General features: G+C 37.2%; 1 protein-coding gene across 1 annotated transcript in view; it reads left to right on the top strand.

The window, feature by feature from the left end:
• Positions 1–25,808, top strand: part of LRPPRC (leucine rich pentatricopeptide repeat containing) — a 111,287-nt gene extending 85,479 nt beyond the window's left edge. The window contains exons 28-38 of the mRNA XM_025465374.3: positions 498–640; positions 777–882; positions 3,588–3,714; positions 9,977–10,065; positions 13,730–13,934; positions 16,401–16,540; positions 16,672–16,787; positions 19,270–19,344; positions 21,245–21,329; positions 23,286–23,428; positions 25,651–25,808. Of these exons, the coding sequence (XP_025321159.1) occupies positions 498–640; positions 777–882; positions 3,588–3,714; positions 9,977–10,065; positions 13,730–13,934; positions 16,401–16,540; positions 16,672–16,787; positions 19,270–19,344; positions 21,245–21,329; positions 23,286–23,428; positions 25,651–25,707 (1,286 nt within the window). The 3' untranslated portion in view covers positions 25,708–25,808. The remainder of the gene's footprint in view (positions 1–497; positions 641–776; positions 883–3,587; positions 3,715–9,976; positions 10,066–13,729; positions 13,935–16,400; positions 16,541–16,671; positions 16,788–19,269; positions 19,345–21,244; positions 21,330–23,285; positions 23,429–25,650) is intronic.
• Positions 25,809–26,163: the final 355 nt, after the last annotated feature.

The following is a 26,163-nucleotide window of genomic DNA, read 5'->3' as shown; positions in this document are numbered from 1 at the left end:
GACAGAATTATCCTTATTCTACTAAATGAAATGGATTTGTTTTTGTTGATTTGACATTTTTGAAGAAAATCATACATTTGTGCTCTTCCAATCACTTTAGACCCCCAGCTGTGTATGATACTGTATATATGTATCCATCATCTTTCCAAAGTCTGGTGGGCACAGTTGAATTGCTATCTGTTTCTGATTTTGATTTCAACAATGGGCAACTTCTTAGTTACTTTAAAAAGACAGACTTTTTATTAACATGATTTTCAAAGTGTAGTAAAGGGGGCTGTGGATTTTTGTTTTTTAATAGGTAAGGAGTTTCCATTGTTGAAAACTCAAAAAGTATACAGAAAAGTCTTTTCACCTTTGGCCCACAGTTATCCTGTTCTTTGCCTGGAAGCAATATTTGGAATAATGCTTACTTCAACCTGTAATAGGAAAAAATTCTAAACATTTTTATGAATTCTTCTTAGGATGTTCATTAATTTCTGCTTACTCAAATTTTACAGAAATAAATGGTGACTGGCAAAGAGCTGATGGTGTGTGGAATAAAATGCAAGAAGAAAATATTATTCCACGTGCAAAGACATTAAGATTATTAGCAGAAATCCTTCGAAACAGTAATCAGGAGGTTCCATTTGATGTACCTGAGGTAATTTGTTTTTAACTGTAAGCATAACAAGTTTCATTGTCAGTAGAACTACAGGGCATAGTTTAGCCCAGTTTTATACTAAAAAGATCAATCTGTATACCAGTTTTTGTTTAACCGAATAACTTTTGTTTTTAAGTTGTGGTATGAGGATGAAAAGCACTCCGTGAATTCTTCACCCTCACATGCAGAAATTAATATCCAGAAAGATCTATTGAAGGCCTGCAGACAAAAGAAAAGCAAAGGTAAATCCATATGGTGGGGTCTTCTAATAGCAACATGGCATCTAAGTCTTTCTAACAAATTAGTAGTGTTCTAGGAGGGAGATGGAACTTACACATATTAATTATTTTCTTTTGTTCTTTAAATTAACAAGGACATTTTGGGAAAGTTGGAAAAAATTATCAACGAGTAGTAGATAATATTAAGGAATTATCCCACCCTTTTTAAAAAAGTTTCTTTTTTTAGTGATCTCTGTACCCAGTGTGGGGCTTGAACTCATGACCCTGAGATCAAGAATCTCATGCTCTTCTGACTGAGTCAGCCAGGTGCCCCTATCTCATTTTTGTTATACGATAGTGGTATTAAGTGGTGGTAATAGGACAGTGTCCTTAAATTTTGAGATCTATAATGAAGTACAGAGAGATGAAAAGAAATTCAAGATATCTATAATTTATTTTAAAATAGCTAAGCCATAAGGAACAAAGATAAAACAAATCTGGCAAAATGATAATTGTTAGATGAAGGTGATGGGTATGTAGAAGGGTCCATTATACCATTCTTTATATTTTTCTATGCATTTAACATCTTTTATAATAAAAACTAAAATAGGCCTTTTATCGAAAATTATACTACGAGGTAAAAAAATAAGCTCTTCTGCTTTCTCAGTCATGAAGAGTAACTTTATCCTTTGGGTCATTTTCCTTTGCAGCATATTTAGTGTATACACCCCTGAGTTTTTCAACATCAATATGTTTAACCTAAATCTAAAATTAATTATGACCATCATTACTATTTGAGTGTATTAGTGGAATTCTGATTTGACTGAAATGAATATAAAATACAGTTAACTGTTTTGAAGGCTCTAGAATGCCTTTGTATATTGACTTTGTAAAAATTGTTTTTATTTAAGACAAATGCTTAACCAATTAACTAAATAAATATAATACAGTATTTATTATAAATGTACCCCTGTTCTAGTTTTAATATATAATGTATATTTATCCTATTAATTCTTCAGAGTTTTTAGTTACTTTTGTGTATATCTCAGGATTTAAATGCTTAGCAGAAAATAAGTACTTTGGAAATGCATCACTTGCTTTATCGAATTTCTGGTAATTTAGGATATACTTACTGACTTTCACACCAGAAACTTGTGGTGAATGAGTGTGGGGCATTATTATAGTGATGGCCTTTTTCTTTCTTTTTTCCAAGTAATAGAGAATAATAAACAGAGCCATATCAATTCATACAAAGACTACAATTTTAGAGGTGCCAGGGTGGCTCAGCTAGTTAAACATTCCACTCTTGATTTCAGCCAAGGTTGTGATTTGGGGTTGTGAGATTTAGCCCCATGTGGGGCTCCGTACTCAGAGTGCAGAGTCTGCTTGAGTTTCTCTCTCCCTCTGCCTCTCCCCTTATTCACATGTGCGTGCACATTGCTCCAGCTCTCCTTTCCTCAAATAAATAAATCTTTTTAAAAAAACTATAATTTTAGAAAACAACTAGTGATATTTTCTAGATTATTATGTTAATCTTAAGTATTCTAATTATACTTACATTTTATTGAGCAAACTATGCTTATTGGGTAGTAGACAATAATTACTGAATGATAGATTTTATCTGTTTTCCTTGGTTAAGATGCAAATATTGCTGTCATACCTTTTCTCTTTAGTTTTCTCTGAATTTAGCATGAAAGAATGTTTTTGACATTGTCACTTCAGTTTAATTGAAGGGCTCTTGCAAACTGCCCTAACTTTGAAATAGAAATATCATGTCTACTTGTTCAGAAACCTCTAAAGTAGTTCAGAATGTTCTGAGCATTAATACCATGTTCACTCCTAGTCGTGTGTACTATATTTCCTTACATTGAGCTTTATACCCATCGAAGGTCATACGTGATAGTTCACTGGTGCCCCATCTCTTTTGTGATTTGTTTATACACACCAGAGAGTGGATTATAGTTTCAGTTGGATGTTTATAGCCAGGCAATTTTATTTCAGAAAAGTAAGTGACTGAAAAGTGTAGTTACTTCTCTTTTGGTAACATCTTTTCATTCACTGACAGTTATTGTGAACAAGTGAAATAAAACTGTTAATCAGTCAAACAAATGTTGCTTAGTTTACTTGTTAGATACCTGTATATTTGAAAATTGTATGTTTTTGTATAAGTCCTGTCGTAGCCAAATAATTTGATCTCCTAATTTTAGAATTATAGGCTATATTCACTTTAATGCTATTGTGTTGAAATGTTAACCATTGTAACCACCCACTTATAGATTAAAGATTGCTTTAAAATGCATCTTTTGCTCCCCTCAATCTAAATTATACTTCTGGTTTATTTGGACCTTAACACGTATTTTGCAATTTATTTTGAAACCGGTATCATCTTTTGACAAACCAATTCAGAAGAGTTATTTCTCATTTTTATTGGCATGAAAATAATTTATTGACTTCAGAGAGCTAGTATAAAAAGTAATTTTAAAAGGAAGTCCTTTCAGGTACCAGCCATGTGGCTTAAGTAGCATGTCCCATACTGTGACTTTGTTTTTATAAAGATGAGAAGGGTGACCACATCTGCTCTTTTGTTCAGTGTGTGTCTCTGGAGAAGTGGTATGGTGGGTGAACATGAAAACAAATGCATATGTGGCTTTGGAGCTTCGCTCTAGGGTGTTTTCCCTCCCTTTTGACATTTCAGAATAACATCATCTCTTTTTTTTTTTCCTTCACAGATGCACATACTATTTTCCTGAAAGCACAAAAGCAAAACATTGTGTTGGACAGTGAAACTTACAGCAGTCTTATAAAATTACTGTTGGAGAAGGATAGTTTGGTAGAAGCAGTGCAAGTGAAAGAATTGTGAGTATTGGGACACCTGGTCGGCTCAGCGGTTGAATGTCCGGGCATGATCCCAGGGTCTGGGATCGAGTCCCACATTGCAGGGAGCCTGCTTCTTTCTCTGCCTATGTCTCTGCCACTTTCTCTCTGTCTCTCATGAATAAGTAAAATCCATATAAAAAAAAAAAAAAAGAGGGGATCCCTGGGTGGCACAGCGGTTTAGCGCCTGCCTTTGGCCCAGGGCACGATCCTGGAGACCCGGGATCGAGTTCCACGTCAGGCTCCCGGTGCATGGAGCCTGCTTCTCCCTCTGCCTATGTCTCTGCCTCTCTCTTTCTCTCTGTGACTATCATAAATAAATAAAAATTTAAAAAAATAATAATAAAATAAAAAAATAAAAGAATTGTAAGAGTCCATTTATTAAACTTGTCACTTAAAAAAAGTATCAGCTATCACTAGGATTTTCCTAATGATTTGTTGTAGTAGCAGCTGCTTGAATATCCTCAACCACACACAAAAATCCTATGAAATGATTTTCTAATTTCATGGGGGTTTTGTTTTTATTTTTTACAAAAGGTAAAAAATAAAATTACTGGCCCTGCAAAGTGGAGTACATTTTCTTTCCCTAATATAAGCTCACCACTTATTTATGAAGCCCATATAGAGAAAAATAATGTTTTCCCTTTATCATACTGTTTCTTGTTCAGCAGTTACATCCGTGAGCCTTTTGTGGTAGAAGGAGCCTGATATAACGAAAATACCGAAGGGCTTTGAACTTAGGTAGGGGTTTCAATCTTACTTGAAATCTCTATTGGGGAAATTACCTCCCATCTGTGAGCTTCATTTCTTCTATGTGGTGAGTGGATGATAATAAGATTTATACCAAAGATATAAAGATGTAACCCTTCTAGGTGTTAAAGGACATAAGAGTGAAGAAGAGAAAATATAGGTGCTCAAATTTTATTTTATTTTATTTTATTTTATTTTATTTTATTTTATTTTATTTTATTTTTTTAATTTTTATTTATTTATGATAGTTACACACACACAGAGAGAGAGAGAGGCGCAGAGACACAGGCAGAGGGAGAAGCAGGCTCCATGCACCGGGAGCCTGACGTGGGATTCGATCCCGGGTCTCCAGGATCGCGCCCTGGGCCAAAGGCAGGCGCTAAACCGCTGCGCCACCCAGGGATCCCGGTGCTCAAATTTTAAATGCCTTTCTCTTATACTTCTGTTGTGTTTTTTTGTTTGATTTTGGATTTTTTTTAAAAAGTTGGGTGGTGGTGGTAGAGGTTTTGTCTCTCTTGCCAGTTCATTAGAGTAAAATTAACCAGAATAAGAATAAAATTTTCTTACCTGGTGTGTTAGTTAATGGACTCTGTTGTCTTATTCCCAAGGAGTTATCATGAAAAGTTGAGTTATTAACCAGAAAAGGTCTAGAAGGGAGCAGATCACTGACCTGCTCTTGAATGGAGACCTGTCCTGATGATGAGTCAGTAGCCTTATTTTCAGTGGCAGAGGTCAGCCTTTTCCTAGTGTATTGCAAGTTCTGAAATAATCTCTCTTGGCTCGACTTTGGCCTTCAATATTTTTAAGTCACGTTACTTTTGAAATATTAGAATGCTTGCATAGAAAATGGATGCTTGCCATTCTTGCAGTTTGCTGGAAAATCTGGTGTTAATGCTATTGTTATGTTAAAGCTGTGTACCATAGGGTCATATTTACTGTGTTTCATTACTTTGAAAAGTGTATATGACTGTACTTGTCTGTGGAAATACATACATACACATGTATATAGGTGTGTAGATATATCTATATACAAGTACAATATGTGTGTGTGTATATATATACACGCACACACATATATATACACACATATCCCCACCGTGTATGTATGTGTGTGTATATATATATATATATATATATATATACACACACACACACACACACACACACACACACACACAGTCTTGAATCATCATTGGTATATCCTATGTCAACGACACTCTCACTAACACTTTTTAAAAGTTCAAGTCTTTAATGTATTCTTTATCTCATTTGTGTGTTTTTACTCAGTTGCTAATTAAATTACGTATCTCTAGAATACTCAAGACATGCTCAATTAGTCACTTGGAAAATTTGACATTGAACAGTATACCATCATCTGTAATCATTGGAAAGGGGTGGGCGTTTTTCCTAAAATTACTTTTCTCAGAAAATTATTACCTAAACTCTATCCTAATACTGCCCATGTAATCAGCAGCATTCTGAAGCAACAGTGATTTGGGAGGAGCAGGGGCAGAGAACAGAAAGGAGCATTTTATGTTGAGAACTGGCTGTGATTAAGTGAAGGGACAGAAGCATAGAAGGAAAGTGTATTTAAATTTTTTAATCCTGAGGATGGTAACAGGAATCTCTGAAATACTTCCCCAAAATACAGATTATCATTTGTTTTTGTTTTCATTTTTATTGGGCTTGTTTTAGAATGGTGAACCTCACATTCTGGTAGCATGAAAAGATCCCCCACAGCCCATCCTAAAGGTTCTGATTCATTTGATCTGGTGTGGGGCCCAGGAATCTGCATTTTACTAACCACCCAAGTGATTCAGTGATCACGTCATAAACATTTTGATCATATACCATTAATAGTGCATTGTACTAATGTAGTGCATGTTAAGTATATTTTAAAACACACAAAATAGAAATTTTTCAGAGGATAAGATTTAGAAATAGAGGCTTAACCGTCTTCTTTCCTCATCCTAGAGCATTCATGCAGTGTGCATTCCTTTCATTGAAAATGGCTCACTGGGATCCCTGGGTGGCTCAGCGGTTTGGCGCCTGCCTTTGGCCCGGGGCGCGGTCCTGGAGTCCCAAGATTGAGTCCCACATCGGGCTCCTGGCATGGAGCCTGCTTCTCCCTCCTCCTGTGTCTCTGTGCCCCCCCCCCTCTCTGTCATGAATAAATAAATAAATCTTTAAAAAAAGAAGAAAATAGCTCACTGATGGTGGTTTTTCAAACTGATGTTGTAAACAGTGAGTCATAGTCCGTCTCTTTAATGGGACAGAACCAACATTTTGTTTAAATAGAAGAGAAAATAGTGAAGCGCTTCAAGTGGTAAAGATAGTTTTGTGAGTTTTATTTATATGTGCACTGGTAAGTAGTGTGAAACCTTTCTTACTGTGTGTGACTGGATCTTGATCACACAAGTGTGAAAACTACTGATCTAGAAGATGCTTGCAAGCACAGCCCTTCTGTTTCCCCTATATGTACAATGTGTAAAATGTAGGTTGATCTTTCCTTCCCTCCTTCTCTAGATCTTCATGAAGCCTTTCAGTACTCTTGAGGGCACTTCTGTCTTAGCTATGTTATCCTTTCAGGAGTATTTTGCAGCTGCCTTCCACATCTAGCTGGGTGGGCCTAAGAGAATCCTAGATGCAAAGCCTTACGGTGCCTGTAGGTACCTAATCAGGGTACCTAATCCTTTCCCTTGAAACCAAAAAAATGTTATATCTGACTATGAAAAATTGTTATCTTGGGGGTGCCCAGGTGGCTCAGTTGTTGAGCTTCTGACTCTTGATTTCAGCTCAGGTCATGATCTAAGGGACACGAGGTCAAATCCCAGGTCAGGCTTTGTGCTCAGAACACAGGGTCTCCTTGAGATTCTCTCTTTCCCTCTCCCTCTGTACCACCCCACCCGTACCCCCCCCCCCCCCCCCACACACACACAGGAGCATGTGTATCCAAGTGGGTTCTCTCACTGTCTCTCTCAAATAAATCTAAAAAAATTTTATCTTGGGTTATTTTGAAAGTAACTCTTGGCTGGAAATTCAGAAGTGGTAGTTCAAGCTTCTAACTAGGTCATCTCTTCCAGTTGTACCAGTGCCCTGAGTAAAAAAAGAATTGTTGCTTTTTCTAATGGCCATCTTTATTGTATTATGGTGTGACCAGATGAGCCCCAGTAGCAAGTAGCAGCACCCCCATGTATTTTGGTACTGTTATTGTCAGTTCATAGATAGCAATCTGTTGTTTGGGGGTTATTTTAGTCTGTTATTTTACTTGCATGATTCTACTTACTCAGTCTTAAGAGCAGTAGTTTTCTCTATGAACTAAAGAATGCAGTCTTTTTTTTTTTTTTTTGCTGTACCTTTTGCTGTCTCTGATGTGTTGCATTCACTTGATCTCTAGTGAGAGTTCTTCATTTTTATCAATAAGGTAATTTAAACATTTCCTACAAGTTATGGAACCTCAAAAGTAACAGTAACAGCAGCCTTTAAAAAATTGGCCAACTCTGTTTCATTTTTAGTTAGAGTTACATTTCCCCATGTTTCAAAATTTAGATACAATGAATTCTTTCAAGGGGAGGGGAACTGCTTATTCAAAGAGCAGAAAGGGAGATTACTATTTTAAATCTCTGATAACACTAAACTGTATTTTTAGGAAATTGTGATTTCCATTCCTCTATCACAGTCGTTGCCACATGTGGCTGGCTAATGACTACCTTATTTATTGGACATCATGGATAAGGAATGTTCCCATAATCTGGGAAATTTGATTTGACAGCTCTGGACTAGTTTTTTTTTTTCTTATAAAAGGGAAGATCTGAAGTATGGGTCAGAAGTATAAACTTCTTTTATTCTTTTATTGTTTGAGAGAGATCTTTGTTCACAGAGATCTTTGCCAGTAACTTTTTGTAGTTTTTTTCTCATTTGGCTAGTTTGGAATATATTTTGGTTTGGAATGGTCAGTTTGTATATATGTAAAATATAGATGTTCAGTATATAATAGAGGTGGGGAGAGTTTCTGACTTCCTGTTAATCCCCACTTTTGTATTTCTATTGAATAGGCAGTTTCTTGAGATAGGAAGAGATTATTGAAAAAAATGTTCTGTGTTTTGAGGTTTTTGAAAGGCTGATAGTTCACACTTGATGTCAGTTAAAAGGAAATTTTGTTACTGCGTGTTTTCAATGAATTTAGGTAATATTTTCACGTAAATATGGTATAATACATGTAATAATGTTGGCTTAAGAAGTGAGCTTAATTTTAATAGTGCCTTCTGTTTATTTAATCATGCTAAAGATTGAGAAAGTAAATCCTTTATTTTATGCAGTTTATAGTCTCATGCACGAGTTGTTGACTTAAGAGCTTTGACAGATGGGACAAAGGAAAAAAGTCAAACTGAGCAATGGGTGCTTTGGTGGGATTAAGAGGATTGGTTGGGGGGATAAGAAAATCCTGTGGTCGGGGACTGCAGGGGTGAATCTCCGTGGCTGGAAGTGACTGACTGAGAGGATGGGCACGTCACAGTGTCTTTGGAGGATTTTCTTGGGATTGACGAGAATAATTTAGCAGTGACCCTGCTTTTCTCTCAATCTGGTCGGCTTAGATGTTCATGGCGGCAGGCCGAGATTGTTGGCAGCAAGATCATCACTGAGCTTGATAAGGCAAATGGTGGCAATTGCTTTTGCTCCTTGTGACCTGTGGAGATTTCCTAATCGGGAGATGAACCCTGGGGGCATTAAGGATGCCGAAATTTCATCATAGGAGATGTGCAAACAGTGTAGCAAACAGAAATCATCTCAGCCGAGGGTTGTTTTTTAATCACATAGGTTTTAGTCAGAAGTAAAGCGATTTTTGCTCTTGAGCTTTAAAAAGTTGGGAGATTTTGTTTCAAATCTAAAGGCTGGGACAAGGTGGTTGTGTGAAATTTTTAATTTTAATGTAACAATGGTTTTAGTTCTGCAGTACGCTCACCTTTAAAAACTGTATGTATCTAGATGACAGAAATTTGAAAATTAATCAACCAAATGATATGGTGTTAGTTAGTAATATGCTTTCGTTTATATTTAAAATATACAGTGCTGAAAATAAATGTTCATTTTTGTTGCTGAAAGAATAGTTTTACATTTTATAATTATGGTGAATGTAGAGAAAAGAGGAAAAAGTATCCAGCTTAGGATACAGCAGAACAATGCAGGGCATGCAGTTATTTTATCATCTAATATGTCAGCATTCAAGAATCTGAACCGATTGTTTAAAAAAAATCTTGTACTTTGTTTCTTTTGTTGCTCATTTCCAACTTTGTCATCTGTCAGAATGCAAAAAAAAATTATCCTTCTATAACCATTGACAGGATAACACAAAAGCTGTCTCCAGGTCGATATTTTGCAGCAATATTTTTAACATACGAACAGTAGTTTTTATAATTTCACCTTGGTGCTCAACCATTTATTATCGTATCAGAAGCATGTCAGTAATTCCTTTCTAAATGTCTGCTTCTTTTAGCGCTGAGACCCACATCAAGGGCTTCACACTGAACGATGCTGCCAACAGCCTCCTCATCATAACGCAAGTTAGGCGGGATTATTTGAAAGGTATGTCACAATGCTTGACCTTTACGTCACATTAATGCCTCTGCAGATTTTTCTTGTAACGCCCTTCGAATACTTGGATAAAGGAGTCCATTTAGCAAATTACCTGCTTATCAAGAGCCTTTTGTGGTAGCTGAGAGACGTAAATTACTGTACATGCATTTATAATACAGCTTGAATATGAATGTACTTGTCATTTGACCACTTAGTCCAGTTTCCATTCCATTTAACACAAGATGGGTTTTCTTAAGATGAATCACAGCTCTTCAGACATGCAAAATTTGTGTTCCAGAACGAGAGAAAGTACAGGCTTTCAAGTGCGTTAAAATTCACAGCACAAGTCATTTTGCTTTGGAAATTAACATACTTTAGAGCATCTGAAACAATTCCCAGCAGTTGTTTCTTGCATATTGTGTTGGTTGTGTGTGAGATAGCAAATGAGTTAAATTGAGTGTTAAATGTGTGAGATTGTGCACCAAATGATTATAATATTGATTTTTTAAACTTAATCTAATACTTTTTCAATTGTTCATAATACCAACAGCAATAAAATACAGTGTTTGTTTGGAGTTTAGTGTTTTTCAATTAACGTTCAGAAGATAACCCCAGAAAGCTCCAGAGATGATTTTGGGGAAGACTGGAAAGGGGGCTGTTTGTTTAGTGGAGGGTATTTGTGGATCTGGAAGTCTTATGAGTGAACTCCCAAGGGGAAAACACGATGACTCTCTTAAATTTAGGTAAGCATCTTTTCTCCTTGGGCTTTAAATATGAATTTTAGTCAGTACAGTCAAACCATTAAAATCATGGTGTTGCCAGTATAACAAAACCCACGCAGGAAATCTTTAAGCAACATTGAAAAAGCTCTCTACTGTTCAATAGGATACCTCCTTTCTTCCTCGGTCTGTAATAATGATGTTATTCTTGATTTGCATGTTTATAAAATAATCTCACATCCTTGAGGAGGAAGTTGCTAATTGTGCAACTTTAATGTTGCCTATAATTCTTAAATGTGCTGGTTTTTAGATGTCCTCCTAATTGATTAAGACTGAGTATGTATGTGATTTCTCTCTTTGCAGAGTTTGTATTTCAGCACTCCTTCCCCAGGCAGGGCCAGCACACCTAGAGAGTCCTTTTGGACAGGGCTTGTTACTAAAACTTCAAAAGCTTTCATTTTGTTTTTTATTTTAAAAAACCCCTTTTTGTTAAGTTGATATTTTATGTAAAAAATTGTAAAACATTGAAAAGTTAAACTTGCTCCCCACATAAATAAGCTTATTTTTTTGTAAACATGGAGATAAAGATATGACACTTTTTTAATTTCAAGGGGTTAATTTTTGAACTGAATGTGAACTGAATTTGTTTAATTTGACTACTGTCTTCCACTTATATATTTGGTGCCCTGTGAAAACTACAAGAAACTTTATGATGTGATTTCACATCTATTCTTCTCAGCTATTTAGTACATCTGGAAGTTGGCTGAGAGCAGGAGCCATGACATTACCACCTCCACTCCCACATACCACCTCCTGTGCCTTGCCATCACCTAACCTGTTGTTAGAGTACCGTGATCATTGTCAAGGGTGGGAATGGTGTTGGCACAATCTCTGTCTTCTTATCTTGCTCCGTGGCTGACTAGAGCTTCCAGTTTTTAAAATCCCTTTCTCCGGGGTTCCCTGGGTGGCTCAGCGGATTAGCACCTGCCTTTGGCCCAGGGCGCAATGCTGCAGTACCGGGATCAAGTCCCGCATCAGGCTCCCGGCATGGAGCCTGCTTCTTCCTCTGCCTGTGTCTCTGCCTCTCTCTCTCTCTCTCTCTCTCTCTGTGTCTATCATGAATGAATAAATAAATTTTAAAATAAAATAAAATCCTTTTCAGGTTTCTTTTTCTCAGTCCTATCTAAAACAAAAATAAAGCCAGTTTAATCTTAATATAATTTTATAAGCAAATGCTATTCTGGAATATTAATAGCTGATTTGTGGCACCTTTGCAATATAATCATTATTAGGAAATTAAGGTGACTGTGAAAAGGGGAAGAGTATGGGTGGGTACCATTTTGGGTGCCCCTTAGGTCCTAAACTATATAGAAAGCAAGTCCTGTTACGGAATTTGATTTAGGTTCTAAGGTCCCATGCTCCCTTAGGATAGACGTAAAATAATAAACTGTCCCAGTCCTCTCTCTCACGTAACCATAGATGCAGGCTCTAGGGTGTTGGATTCTTGGGTTGGTGTCTAGCAATATGACCTTGGGCACATTATTTAAACTATCTCAGTTTCTCACCTGTAAAATTGGTACTTCTCTCAGAAGTTGAGTATAGCTGTGTTTGTATGTAGTAAATGCTCGGCAAAGGTAGAAAATGTTCAGTTTATGCTAGTTACTGTCATCACTATCATTTTCATATTTTTTTTCATTTTCATATTTTTGTTATTCTTTTGATCCAATGGTAAGAAACTCTTCTCTAGCAGATAATACTTAGTTAAAATAATATTTTTTAAGTTGATTATCTCTGTATGACTACCAGTTAAGAAAATTTTATCAAGCTTTTTAAGTACAGATTGTATTACTAAAATAAAATAAATAACATTTTTGTTTCCTAGATATACATATGTATTTATAAAATTTTAATGAATGTGCCATGTAAACTACCTATTTTCTCTTTTCCCCATCTGAGAATCACTGGTTTAGATTGTAGATTGGAGTATTTAAAAATTGTTTACTCAGTAATAAACCCTCAATGCATTATGTTTTTTACTGTAGCACTTTAAAATAGACTGTTTAATTATTAGCTTTTCCCCATTCTTCTGTAGAAGATAGTTCCTAAGTCTTAGGTTTTTTTCTAGGTTACATTGCTTTAATTTTGAAAAAGCCAGGAAGTTTTTCTTGGTAGCAGTAGTGTGATTGTTATGCTAAATATTACATTTTCCCTCCAGTCTACCACCTTATCTTTAATGTGATGATTTTGCTTCACTGGCATATGAGTCCATAAATCAGAAGGATAGTCCATATTTATCCATAACCAGGTACTTACAAAAAAAAAATCCTGTGGCTTTATCCAAGGGAATCTTATAATCTTTATTTTCTTTGAAAAATGAATGCTAGCAAGTATCTATGAAATATTCAGTCATGTAAAATGAATTTGTTAGTGTGGAAGTTGAATGTTCCAGTTTGGCCATGGCTGCATAATCGATGCTCTTAGGCTAGAAAGAGACATTGTTTTCAAGGAAGAATCTTTGGGATATTAGAAGATTTTGATAATCAGGTAAACTGTGAGTCTAATAAAATCTGGGAAAGCATGAATGTGGTAGAAGTTGTAATATTTTGGGAGACTCTTTAATTTTTAAAATTTGGATTTCTATTTTTCTGAACATGCCAGTTTTCTTGAAATTAGTCACTAAATGCTATTTCTGAAGGCAACCCACATTCTGTCAGTAACATTTGTATTTTCTCTGTGATTTAAAGAAGAAATTCTCTGCTCTCTGATATTTTATAGTCAAATCATTATTTTGTTTTAGGTTTCTCATAAAGTATTAATATTTTCTGTAATCTGGAATAAATTATTCATAGCTTTTTGTGGGTAGCCATTTGGTGCTCGTATTTAAAAGCTGGTTTTCAAAATGCATTAGTACAATTCATAAAAGAAAAACTCTGTCACCTGCTCTTCTATTGTAGAGGCCCTAACAACACTAAAAATGGCCTTGGATCTGAAGCAGATACCTTCTAGGGTAGCAGTGACCCGCCTTATTCAGGCATGTGCCATGAAGGGTGATGTAGAAAGCATACAGGAGATTCAGAAGATGGTAAATGGACTTGAACATTCAATTGGACTTTCAAATATGGTTTTCATCAATAACATTGCTTTGGCACAAATAAAGAAGTGAGTATTTTCAACTTTTCCTTTACTGGATACTGATAGCATTATCTCAAATACCACTTTTTAAAAACATTCTTAGGCTATTAGAAACTGTATCAACTGCAGAGGAAATATTGATGCCAGTTGCTGATTGTTTTCTGTTAGGGAATAATTATATGTTACAAAATGTGTTTTAGCTTTGAATGAGACCTTAGAACCACATTTACCAAATTTGTAAATCCATGAAACTTTCTTCCATGGTTGGTAACTTTTCTCATTCATACTTGCCAGGCCCTGGTTGTTGAAACACTGATACAGATGTGAAAAATGAGTTCATTTCATTGTCAGCAACACTTGAGAGTGACACTCAACTAGAACACTGCAGAAGCAGAGGGACACGCAAGCTTGTTAAATAAAGATAGTCATTTCTGTTTTCCCCACTGTCCTACCCATCCCCTCCTGTCAACACACACCCATTAAAAAGGGAGGTGTTTAGAGGGGATTCTCTTACACCATCTCTAGATTCTTTGCAGAGACTTGCCACTGTATAGAAGTAAATAAATACTTCATTTTTATTAGCCTGGCTAGCAAAGTACATTGCTTAAGTTGAAGATTCGTGGGGATAATTATGGAATTGACACTCTTCATACTTCTAAGTGTTCTTTAGTAGTTAACCTCACATACAGTTAATGCCTTGTGATCATTAAAACGTAGTTTGTTTTTGCAGGGTTTTTTTGTTCCCATTTCTTTGGGTGGAGAAGTTTTGCTTTTCCCTTTTAAAACCATTTCCCGCCCCAGATAGAACTTTAAATTTTCCCTTAATAAGAAAATGTGATGGGATGCTTGGGTGGCTCAGCAGTTGAGTGTCTGCCTTTGGCTTCAGAGCATGATCCTGGAGTCCCGGGATCGAGTTCCACATCCGGCTCTCCAGCTCCTTGCATGGAGCCTGCTTCTCCCTCTGCCTGTGTCTCTGCCTCTGTGTGTGTGTGTGTGTGTGTGTGTGTGTGTGTGTGTGTGTCTATTATGAATGAATAAATAAATCTTTAAAAGAAAAAAAGTGATTAAGTTAGAAGAACAAGGAAATTAAGTAAGATCTGAATGAATTTTAAAATGTTACCATAAAAAATAAATAAATAAATAAAATGTTACCATATTAAACATCATTTTATATGAGGTGGAGAATGTGTTTTTATTCACTATTAAATAATTATCTCACTAAAACCCATAAGAAAAAGGTATTAAAACAGGGTATTCGGGCAGCCTGGGTGGCTCAGTGCTTTAGCACTGCCTTCAGCCCAGGGCCTGATCCTGGAGACACAGGATCGAATCCCACCTCCAGCTCCTTGCATGGAGCCTGCTTCTCCCCCTGCCTGTGCCTCTGCCTCTCTCTCTGTGTTTTCATGAATAAATAAATAAAATATTTTTTAAAAATCTATAAAAAAAACAGGGTATTCATTTTTATTAGAGAATTTTTATATTTAGGTAAGAATTCCAACATAAAATTGATTATTTGGATGCAGAGTACCATATCATAACTATAAAGTATCGATCCAGGAGTACCTTGACCAAAAAGATAATCATGCAGATAATTTTTATCATAACTTGTTACACAAGGCTATGTCATTGTTTTTTGTTGTTTTTTTAAATGTAAAGACACTTTTTTTTTCTGAGAGTTTTAGTATAAATTGATTATTTTTCAAATGTTGTGTGATATCCAACAAAAACAAATTGATGTGGCTGTGGTTGATAGACATGAAAGTAGACATTTGAAGACATCATCAGCATCTTTAAGAATTCTGAGGTATTACGCATTATCTTCACCCCATGCAGTAGGGAGTAGTTGTTAGATCGTAAAGCCAAAGTTATAGCACTTAAAAGACTTTTCATTTTATACCCAACGAGCTACAAAATCAAATTAGATATTTAAGGTAAACTATTTTAAGTTATTGTCACTCACTGATTCTTCCATATGTAGTCATTTGATCTTATCTCCAGAGCATTGTTTTTTGTTTTCTGTGTTTTGTGTGTGTGTGTGTGTGTGTGTGTGTGTGTGTGTGTGTGTTTTAAGATTTTATTTATTCATGAGAGACAGACACACACAGACATAGGCAGGGGGAGAAGCAGGCTTCCTCGGGGAACCTGGTGCGGAACCTGATCCTAGGACCCTGGGATCACGACCTGAAGGCAGATGCTCTACCACTGAGCCACCCAGGCACCCCCTGAGCGTTGTTTTACAATAAGCACGTACTTCGGTTATTGTAGCATGAACTACCTAGTGATTGCTTTTGCCACCTATGTGTGATTGAGTTCAGTTTACATGGTGGTTTTAAGTCCAGTTTACATGGTGGTTTTTATTGGGTTAGTGATAGATATGTTTCCTTTTTTTCCTAAAGTATTTGTATGTGTGAATCTCAAAGTAAGTTCTCATATTAAAACTGCCTGCAGGAAATACTTTTTTTTTTTTACAGTTGATTTTACTTTGTCTTACAGCAATAACATAGATGTTGCAGTAGAAAACATTGAAAATATGCTAACTTCAGGGAGTCAAACCATGGAACCCCAATACTTTGGCTTGTCATACTTATTCAGAAAAATAATAGAGGAACAGATGGAACCAGCATTTGAAAAGAGTAAGTGAGCTTTTCTCGCTAAAGAACACAGAAGCACATTTTCTCTCTAGTGAGGCTGGACCAAATGTCGTTGGTGGGCGAGTTATACCACTGTTTAAACAAAAGGTTTCTCTTACCCGTTACTTTTTCAGTAAGCATCATGGCAGAGAGACTGGCCAATCAGTTTGCAGTTTACAAACCTGTCACTGATCTTTTCCTTCAGCTTCTGGATTCAGGCAAGGTGGATGATGCCAGAGCTCTCTTACAGGTAATGACTCACCACACCTGAAGCAATGGGCCTTGTGACTTGAGAGAACTATGAGAAATTACTAGACCTAGGTATGGCACGGTAGGGTTTTGGAAACAGCATGGTGCTGCCAGTACATTTAAATTCTTTGTGAACCAAGGTCGCATGACAAGGGCTGGATTGTAAGTGGAGGTTGCTGGTTTTAAAGATGCCAGTCCAGGCTAGAAATGCCCTAGGACTTAAAGGGGAGTGAAGGAAGATGTGTTTTGCTGAATGATGTAAAAACAAATGTTTCTATACAGATAGGTAATGCAAAGCCATTCCTTTGATTTCCTACTTTAATTTCTCCAACACTCTAAAGACTGTACATCACCATGGCAACACAGTTTGCAAACAAAAAGTAGGAAATGTTTGCTTTTCAAGTACAGCTTCTCACTTGAATACTCAAACATTCGCAGTGCCTTATTCAAGGTTTATTAAGAGTTGAATTTGCTTTCTATTCACTTGCGTGTCACAGACACATTAAATGACAAATGCAGGTCTCTGTGGCCCGCGCTCTCAGTTAAATTAGCAATCTTCAGGGAAGGAGACAACTGTATTCATGCCATTTTAACAGCACTAAATAGAAAGCTGTGCCAAGTGCCGACAGAACGGTGGGTGATCGGAGCTGCCACTGGCAATGTACACAAACAGGCACCGCTGGGGAGCCCTTCCCAGCAGGTGGCAGTCAAACAGTCACTGCGATCCCGCCAACGGCTGTGTTTGTGTAGACTCCCTGTGTCAAATTGAGGCCCGGGACCAATCTCTGATAGTAAATAGTATTATATTCAGTTCCATTTTTACAAGCTGCGAAACACGTTAAGCGGTAGATGGGGAAGGTGAAACTGTGCCCCTGTGCTGGAGCTCTAGTTTTGATCCTTGAAGTTCATCTAGTTTGACAGATTCCAAGCCATTTTTAAAAGGAGTTCTTAAGTTTCTCTGTGTGAACAGTTTTGTGAAAGATGGAAATTGGCACTTGCCTCTGAGGCTTTTTTTACTTCTTATTCCTGGACAGAGAGAAACTCCAGCTAATTGGGAATGTTTTGGTTTGGTTTGGTTTGGTTTGGTTACTTTTTTTCCTACCCCCCCCCCCCCCCCTTTCTTTTTTAACAGAAAAGGCAGTTCTTGTAGGTAAGGAATTTCAGGAATTCTTTCATTGTCTTACCTTACTGCTTTTAGTGTTAAAAGTTCCATCTAAAAGGAATAAACTGAGGCTTTATCTTTGTGTGTACACATATCTAAGTGTACCTACTAGGGGGGGTGTCATCTCTGCTTACACATGTCAGAGTCTTCGTTCCATTTTAACACACTATTTTGATAGTTCTTTATGAAGTGGCACTTGCTGTTTCATCTGCCAGCCTGTCCTGAGCCAACATTGTCCAGGCTCTTCCTAGAGTGCGTGCTGACGGCAGCCTTAGCTGGGAGGAGGCAGGGCTGCTGCCCGTGCCCTCTAAGCTGCACTCACACAGCGGCCTGTCTAGGGCTCTTGGTGACAGCTGTGCGTTGATGCAGCAACCACAGTTTTTTCGTTGTCATCCCTTCAGTAGATGGAGGCTTCAGATGATAAACCCTTTACCCATCCTTTACCTGCTTGTCAAACAGTCAAAGATTATTCTTGCTGCAGTGAAGAATACTTTATTCACAGATGTCGAAAACATCAGTTTATAATGTAAATGTTCTGTGTGTCCCCAAAAGTTCTTTTTATACTATTCGTTTTAGTATTGACAATGTTTTAAAGCTTTGAAAGAGCAATGTGCTTTTAGAAACTTAAAAGAATGACATCTGTGATGAGTGTAAACTAAAATATTGTCTTGCCATATTTGATTTCACTATAGCATCTAAGATTGGATAGACACTTGATTTATCTGGTCTGTCACATAAACTTTTTTTTTGAGTTTAACTTTTGTCTCTTTCTCAAGCGCTGGCTGTCTGTTGCAATGAAAGCCTTTTATAAAATAGAGAGATTGAAATCAGTCCTTTTGTATGCATAAGTGTAGGTAATTATACTTTAAAGAGAACTTGCTTTGTACATTTTAATTTTTATAAAGAAACGAGCAGTTATCTCCCTGACACCTTATTAAATGTATAATTAACCTTATGATCCCTAGCTCACTTGTGAATGCTTGGCAGAATAATTGGAGAGGAATAGTGCTTCTTTTTTTCCTCTTTCTTTGCAGTCCTAAACCTTATTCTGCGGTTGTTGAAGCATTAGTTTAATTTTTCCCTTTTCTTTTTAAACAAACTTTATACTCGCAGCGCCAAGGGCAGCATATTCACGAAAGCTCAGCGTAGCTCGCATTTGTTTTCTGTTTTCTTGCCGTACAAAAATTGGTTGACGATTAGGCCTTCCCATTGGTAATGATACATTACTATATTATTGTGAACTTTGTTAATTGGAAATATTCACCTTGGTCTACTTGTTTATCAAAAACCTTCACTTACCAAATGATGTTTCGATTTTTAGAGATGTGGTGCGATTGCTGAACAAACTTCAATCTTCTTGGTGTTCTGTATCAGGAACTCTCAGAGACCAGGAAAGGTACTGTGCTTGACTTGCTGACAGATGTGGGATGCTAGAAGCCAGCCTTAATTCAGGGTGCTGAGTTTCACATAAGAGCTCTGGGTCGGTCAGTACCTTACCTAAAATCACTGTAGACACTGAAGATTTTGCTTATCTCTACTTCACTTTTTTAGATGTTGATAGAGAGTCCGTTCTGGCTCCTTTGTTTTACTGGAAATGCAAACCAAGTTCACGCAGTGAATTCCCTGTTCATGTAGTTGTGTGGAAGGAGCCCTAAGACAGGACCCTTAACGGGTGCCTGGCTGGCTCAGTAGGTGGAGCATGGGACCCCATCTTGGGGTTGTGAGTTTGAGCCCCACATTGAGGATGGAGATAACTTTAAATAAATAGATAGATATCTTTAAAAAAAAATAAAAAGAAAGTAAGAAAGTTGCCCTTAGAAATGGAAGAGAAATATCCTATTGCTTAGGTCATTTGGTCCATTTAATAGTGGGGAAGCACTTGAGGAGAAAGATACTTCACTGCAGAGTGTCTCCATGCTGTTGTCTACTTCTGGCCAATTTCTCAGGTCCAAACCATCAGGTAGATGAGCCATTTGGCTTTGAAACTAGCATTTGCCACAAATTAATGTTCTCTAGTTGTATAGTTACCTTATTTACACGAAAAGTGTGTGTGTAAACAGAACCAAGTACTATTTTTGATGTTAAAAAAAAAACAAAATCGTATCTCCAAAAAAATTTTTGTAGATATGATTTTATCATTGAGCATAGCAAACCTCATTCTTAGGTTTTTGGGGCACATATAAAGTTTCAAACTGAGGGCCAATTGTAATGTTTTATGCAAAACATTTAGGTTTCCAGTCTGAGAGGTCCGCTTCTCCTTAATTTCCCCCACACTAACACACTGTTTTTTCTGTTTTTAAAATGTACCTAATTGCACTTTTTATCTCTTATATTTATTTATAGCAAATAGCTTTTCAAAAATATTTAGTTGCCTTTTCTTTTTCCTTTCAAAGAGACTATTTTTTAAATTTGTGATTAAAAAGTATGAGACATCCAAAAAGCACTTGGCACTCTACATGTCTGTGCCCATATGCCAAGTACCTACTGCCTTGCTTGGAAGATGGACAGGAAGTGTCCAGTAATATATTTGCTCAGAGCATTCCTCTCAGGAGACTAAATTGCAGGAAGTCCTGGAAGGATTCAGATCCAGTTATATAGATTGAATAAATGTGTAATGAGTGAATTAGAATTTTTTAAAATTCCAGTTATATTGTCTAGCTATTTGACAGTAGGATAAATAAGATATAGTTTCTTTTGTGAGCTGAGAACGTGGCATAAAGGTATAGAAATCCATCCTTGATTTATGGAGCAATATCAGAACGTGTTTGGTTATCACTAGGGTGTGGCAGGTATGTATTCACTGTAGGAACTAAACCCATAGGTTAGTCCAGATAACCTCTGAAAGTACTCAAGTAAACATTCCACTGAGATCTGGAAATGGCTCTGTTTATATACAAAGCAGGGAAAACTTCAGAATGTTTAATCAAATTCTTCATTTTATTTAAAAATCTTGGCACCTTAAGATACAGTTAATATCTTTGTACCCTTTGGGATTTTATAACTTCTTGGGAAGGTTACCAGTTGACAAAAGAAGCAATCTTTATGATATTTTAGAAAATTATTCATAGACATGTGAATAGAATTTCATTAACTTTTGAAAAATGCTTGTTTGTTTTGGCTGTAAATTATTAAATCAACAATAAATACTAAGATATACAGAAGGGGGAAAAGGTAATGAATTGAATAGACAGTTGTGTTGTAATTGTGAAGATTTTCTGATATAATGTCCATATATCAGTGTTTTATTTCACTCTTCTTTCAAGTTGTGGTAACATTTCCTATATTTAATTTTCTAGGCATCCACTCTGAAGTCTTTGTTAGAATTGATTCCTGAATTAGTTGAAAAGGAAGAAGTATACACTTCTGCCATGAAAAGCTGTGGTAATAAGTTTAATCTGACTTTGTTATTTAAATGATTTAGATATTTGTTGTATAGTCAACTAAGTTAGTCTTTAGCTCAAAGACCGTAATCCTAAATATCAGGTAACTATGATATAAATAATTGATTTAGCTTTAGAATATGTTTTAAAACTACGAGAAAAAATATGTAATTATTCATAGAATTAACATAAGAGTATTCACTGAGCATCCTTGGCTGGGCCCAGCTATGTTGAATAGGATCCCAGACTCCCAGAAAGCCCTGGAAGTCCCCTTGGGTGAATACACCCGGAAGCAGTCTAGTCTCCCCAAGGCCACCTGAAACAACATGAAATAGATACATATTTGAGACTATCACGTGACTTGTCTTGTTCCTTTGGTACCCTCCCCACCTGCCTATACTTGTGAAATAACAGATCCCTTAATTAAAAAATGGGCCCCAAGATTTTACTTTAAATCACAGTTGAAATTCCAGTCTTCTAAGCAGATGATTGCCAGCTCATCACACATGAAAGGGAACCAGGCTAAAGTCTTCTCAGTAATCAAGATAAGTGTAAGCATTTCCTCTCTAGTTATGATCACCTGTCCATCTGCCACCCACTGATCTGCTCATGTGAGGCAAGGGGCAATTAAAGAATTACTTTATTGATTTTACTGTTGTCAGAACAATAAACTGCAATCAGAATTAGTAAATTGGTTCTCTGTTTTCCACCCTTACGAGGGGACCATGATATATTTCAAAACAGAGGCAGTAATCCTAAAACTTCTTATGGTGCCTGGGTGGCTCAATGGGTTAAGCATCTGCCTTAGACTCAGGTCGTGATCCTGGGATCCTAAGATCAAACCCTCCATCAGGCTCCCTGCTCAGTGCGGAATCTACTCCTCCCAACCCACCACTCCCCGCCTGTGTTCCCTCTTTCATGTGCTCCTTCTCAAATAAATAAATAAAATCTTTTTTAAAAATCATAAAACTTCTCAAAGTTCCACTAGGGGGGTTGGGAGATGTTAAATAATTACTACCAGGAAATAGTGTCAAACAGCATAAAACTGCCACTAAATTATGTAATGTCACTCGGGAATTGGGATGGGGAGGAGCCGGGAGACCATGAAGGTAGTAACAGGCCACATGGGAGAGTTTTCTGAGTAGCTTCCTGGACAATAGTAGAGCTTGAGGTGAGCCCTTGACAGTGGCAAACAAGGGCTTTGGCCCCTGTGGGGACCAGTTTTCCTGTAGAGCGGAAATTGACTTCATCCAAACTGCAGAGATCTGACAGTTGATGAGTTATCCATGCTCACTCCCTTTGGGGAGATACTTATTTTACAATAGGAGAATGTATTGCCAGTCTTTTTGGTGGTGTTTAGCTGATGATCTTCTTTTTTTTTTACGATTTTATTTATTTATTGATGAGATACACAGAGGCAGAGATACAGGCAGAGGGAGAAGCAGGCTCCATGCAGGGAGCCTGATGCAGGACTTGATCCCAGGACTCCAGGATCATGCCCTGGGCCAGAGGCAGGTGCTAAACCGCTGAGCCAACCAGGGATCCCCCTGATGATCTTCATCTTGATGTAGATTAGACTTCCCCGTAATTTACACAACCCTCACCACAATAGTCCTTGAGTTAGCTTGATTTCAAGTGTGGTTTTAAGCAGAAGCAGGTTGCGTGGTGTGTGTTTACTTCGTGATTGAGGACTTTGGTTTGTAGTCACTTTAACTGTCATGGGTCTTTTAATAGCCTTATTTGTCCTCTTCTCTTTCATCCTGAATGATGCTGAATGAGAGGTGTGGGGAGGAGTGAGGGACCTGTGGACTCTGAATGTGGCGTTTTTGTTGAAACTAGTTAAGTATTCTTTTGCCTTGGGATAAAGGGGTTCAGGAATCCCTGAGTGGCTAAGTGTTGTTGGGAAAAGAGGAAGGTAGATTGTCTTCATCTGTGATTAATGATATCTTTCTTCCAGTCTTAGACAAGGATGCTGTATCTGCTAAAGTGCTATATGAAAATCTGATTGCAAGGAATATAAAATTGAATGATCTGTTACTAAAGCGTTATGCAGTTTTGCTGAAGAATGCTGGAGAGCCTGTCCCCTTCACCGAACCCCCTGTGAGTATTCCTTAATTAAGGGGGGGAATACCTCTAGAGATTTATGTATGCTCTGTATTAATGTGTAGAAAAAGTAAGTTGAATACTTAATTGCATACGGATTAGATCTCTGTGAAGAAGCCTCGGAGGAAGGCTTCAGGAACTGAGCAGTCATGCTGCGGGTTTGGCTGTGGGAGAACATAGCCCTCTGGGGCTGAGGTTTGAAATAGAAGGTCAATTTCAGACCTTCAACTATAGGTATGGATTTATCAAATGTCCTTGGGGCAATTCTCTCATCATTTCAACTTTGAAATAGGATTTAATGGCCTGTATTTCAATAGCCAAGCACATTGTCTCCCTGTGAATTACTTGTTCATTTCAAGCAAGTTGGTTATTTCTTAATCTAGGATTTTTTTTTTTTTTTTTTAGGTAGAATTGACATAATAGTTTCAAGTATGTAATGTAATGATTCCATATATGTGTATATAGTAAAAGGATCACCACAGTAAATCCATTAACATCCATCACCACACAGTTCGGAATTTTTTTCTTGTAATGAGAACGTTGAAGATCCACTCTCCTAGCTACTTTCCAATATTCAATACAGTATTAAGTAGAGTCACTGTGCTGGATGTTACCTCCCTATGGCGTGATCGTTTTATAACTGGAAATTTGTACATTTTGACTCCCTTTCACCCCTTCTGCCCACCTGAGGCAACCACCAGTCTGTTCTCTATACCCATGAGCTTGGGGTTTTTTGTTTGTTTTTTGATTTTTTGTTTTTGTTTTTTAGATTCCACATAAGTGAGATTATATGGTATTTATCTTTTCTTTCTGATTTATTCCATTTAGCTTAATGCTCTCAAGGTCCATCCATGTTGTTGCAAATGGCACAATTTTTCTTTTTTATGACTGAATAATGTTCATATATATCTCATATATGTGTGTATCATATATTCATATATCACCTTTTCCTTATCCACCCATCCATTGATGGACACTTACTTGCATTATCTCCATGGGCTGGACTACTGTAAATAATCAGTGAATAGTGAACATGAGGTTGCATATCTTTTCAAATTGGTTTTGATTTCTTTTGATTAATATTGAGTAGTGCACTTCCTGGATCAAATGGTATTTCCATTTTTAGTTTTCTGAGGAATCTCCATACTGTTTTCTATGGTGGCTACACCACTTTACATTCCCACCGACAGTGCATGAGCTGCCCTTTTCTCCACATCCTCACCAGCACTTTTTATTTCTTGTCTTTCATATCGACAAGTATGAGGTGCTCATTGTGGTTTTGATTTGCATTTCTGTGGTGATAAGTGGCGTTGAGCCCCCTTTTCATGTGTCTGTTTACCATCTGGACCATCAGGTTCTCAGCCCATTTTTAATCAGTTGCCCAGGACATTTTGTGTTGTTTTATTCTATGTTAATAAGAGAAATCATACATGTGGGGCGCCTAGATGGCTCAGCCCATTAAGCTGATTTCAGCTCAGGTCATAATCGTGGAGTCCTGAGATCAGCCCACATAGGGCTCCTTGCTCAGCGGGGTGTCTGCTTTTTCCTCTGCCCCTCACCCTGCTCATGCTGTCTCACGACCACTCTTTCTCTGTCTCAAATAAATAAAATCTTTTTAAAAAGAGAGAGAAATCATACATGCAGAATTTTTTTTTATTGTATCATTAAGCTGCAAGTCAGTACTCATGTTTATTTGAACCTTCCGTAGTCAGGCTTAAAGGCTGCACACACATCACATGTGTGCACACAGTGGAGGCTCTCAGTGCTAGCTTTAACTCTGGACTTGGGCCCTTCAGCTAGTGATTCCGTGAGCAGAAAGGAGTGCTGAGGCTTGAGGGGATAGCGGTTGCCATGGGCCCGGTGGTCTTTGCTATCAGTTTGTAGCACTTTATGACTTTTGAGGGTTTGGTTTGGTTTTTTTTTTTTGTTTTTTTTGTTTTTTTTTTAAGATTTTATTTATTCATGAGAGAGAAAGAGAGAGAGATTGAGATTGAGAGGCAGAGACACAGGCAGAGGGAGAAGCAGGCTCCATGCAGGGAGCCTGATGTGGGACTTGATCCTGGGTCTCCAGGATCACGCCCTGGGCCAAAGGCAGGCACTAAACCGCTGAGCCACCCAGGGATCCCTGGTTTGGTTTTTTATGACTTTTGAGTTTTGTGCCATCAGTTCTCACTGACAACTACTCCTGTAACTTCCCTCCCTTTTTGTCTCCTTAACAGGAAACCTTCAAATTTTATAGAAAGCAGCTAAGGGATTCAAGGGAAGACCCTTTGTGAAACAAGTAGGCAGTACTTTATTTCCTGTGTATTTGTGACTCAGTGTCTAAAATGTTATTTTTTAAGTATATTTGAGAGGACAATAAATAACTGAAAAGTTACTTTGTGTATTTTTTTATTCGTAATGTATATGTTCAACACTTTATTGACAATACTGTGTGCAGGTATGCATGTAGTCACTAGACTTTCTTGGGGTTTGCCTACAACTTAAATCTGTGGCATTTTCTTTGCGGCTTCTGATGTTTGAAGCTGTCAGTTTTCAGGGTTCTTCTCCTAGTGACTCTTCAGGTTCCCTGCTCTGTTTTGTTCATTATTTTCATAAAAATGTTACTGCTTTATTGAAGATTTGCTTGCTAATATTGTTTATCTGAAAATTTTGGAGCTAGACAAAATGATAGTGAGCTTTCTAAGGCTTTACTGTTCCATAATAGGAATTCACTTCATGTGTGAAACCCT

The sequence above is a fragment of the Canis lupus genome, chromosome 10, assembly GCF_003254725.2.
Source record: "Canis lupus dingo isolate Sandy chromosome 10, ASM325472v2, whole genome shotgun sequence".
Lineage (NCBI taxonomy): Eukaryota > Metazoa > Chordata > Mammalia > Carnivora > Canidae > Canis > Canis lupus.
The sequence above is the reverse complement of the archived record's forward strand: the minus strand, read 5'-3'. Positions and strand labels throughout refer to the sequence as shown.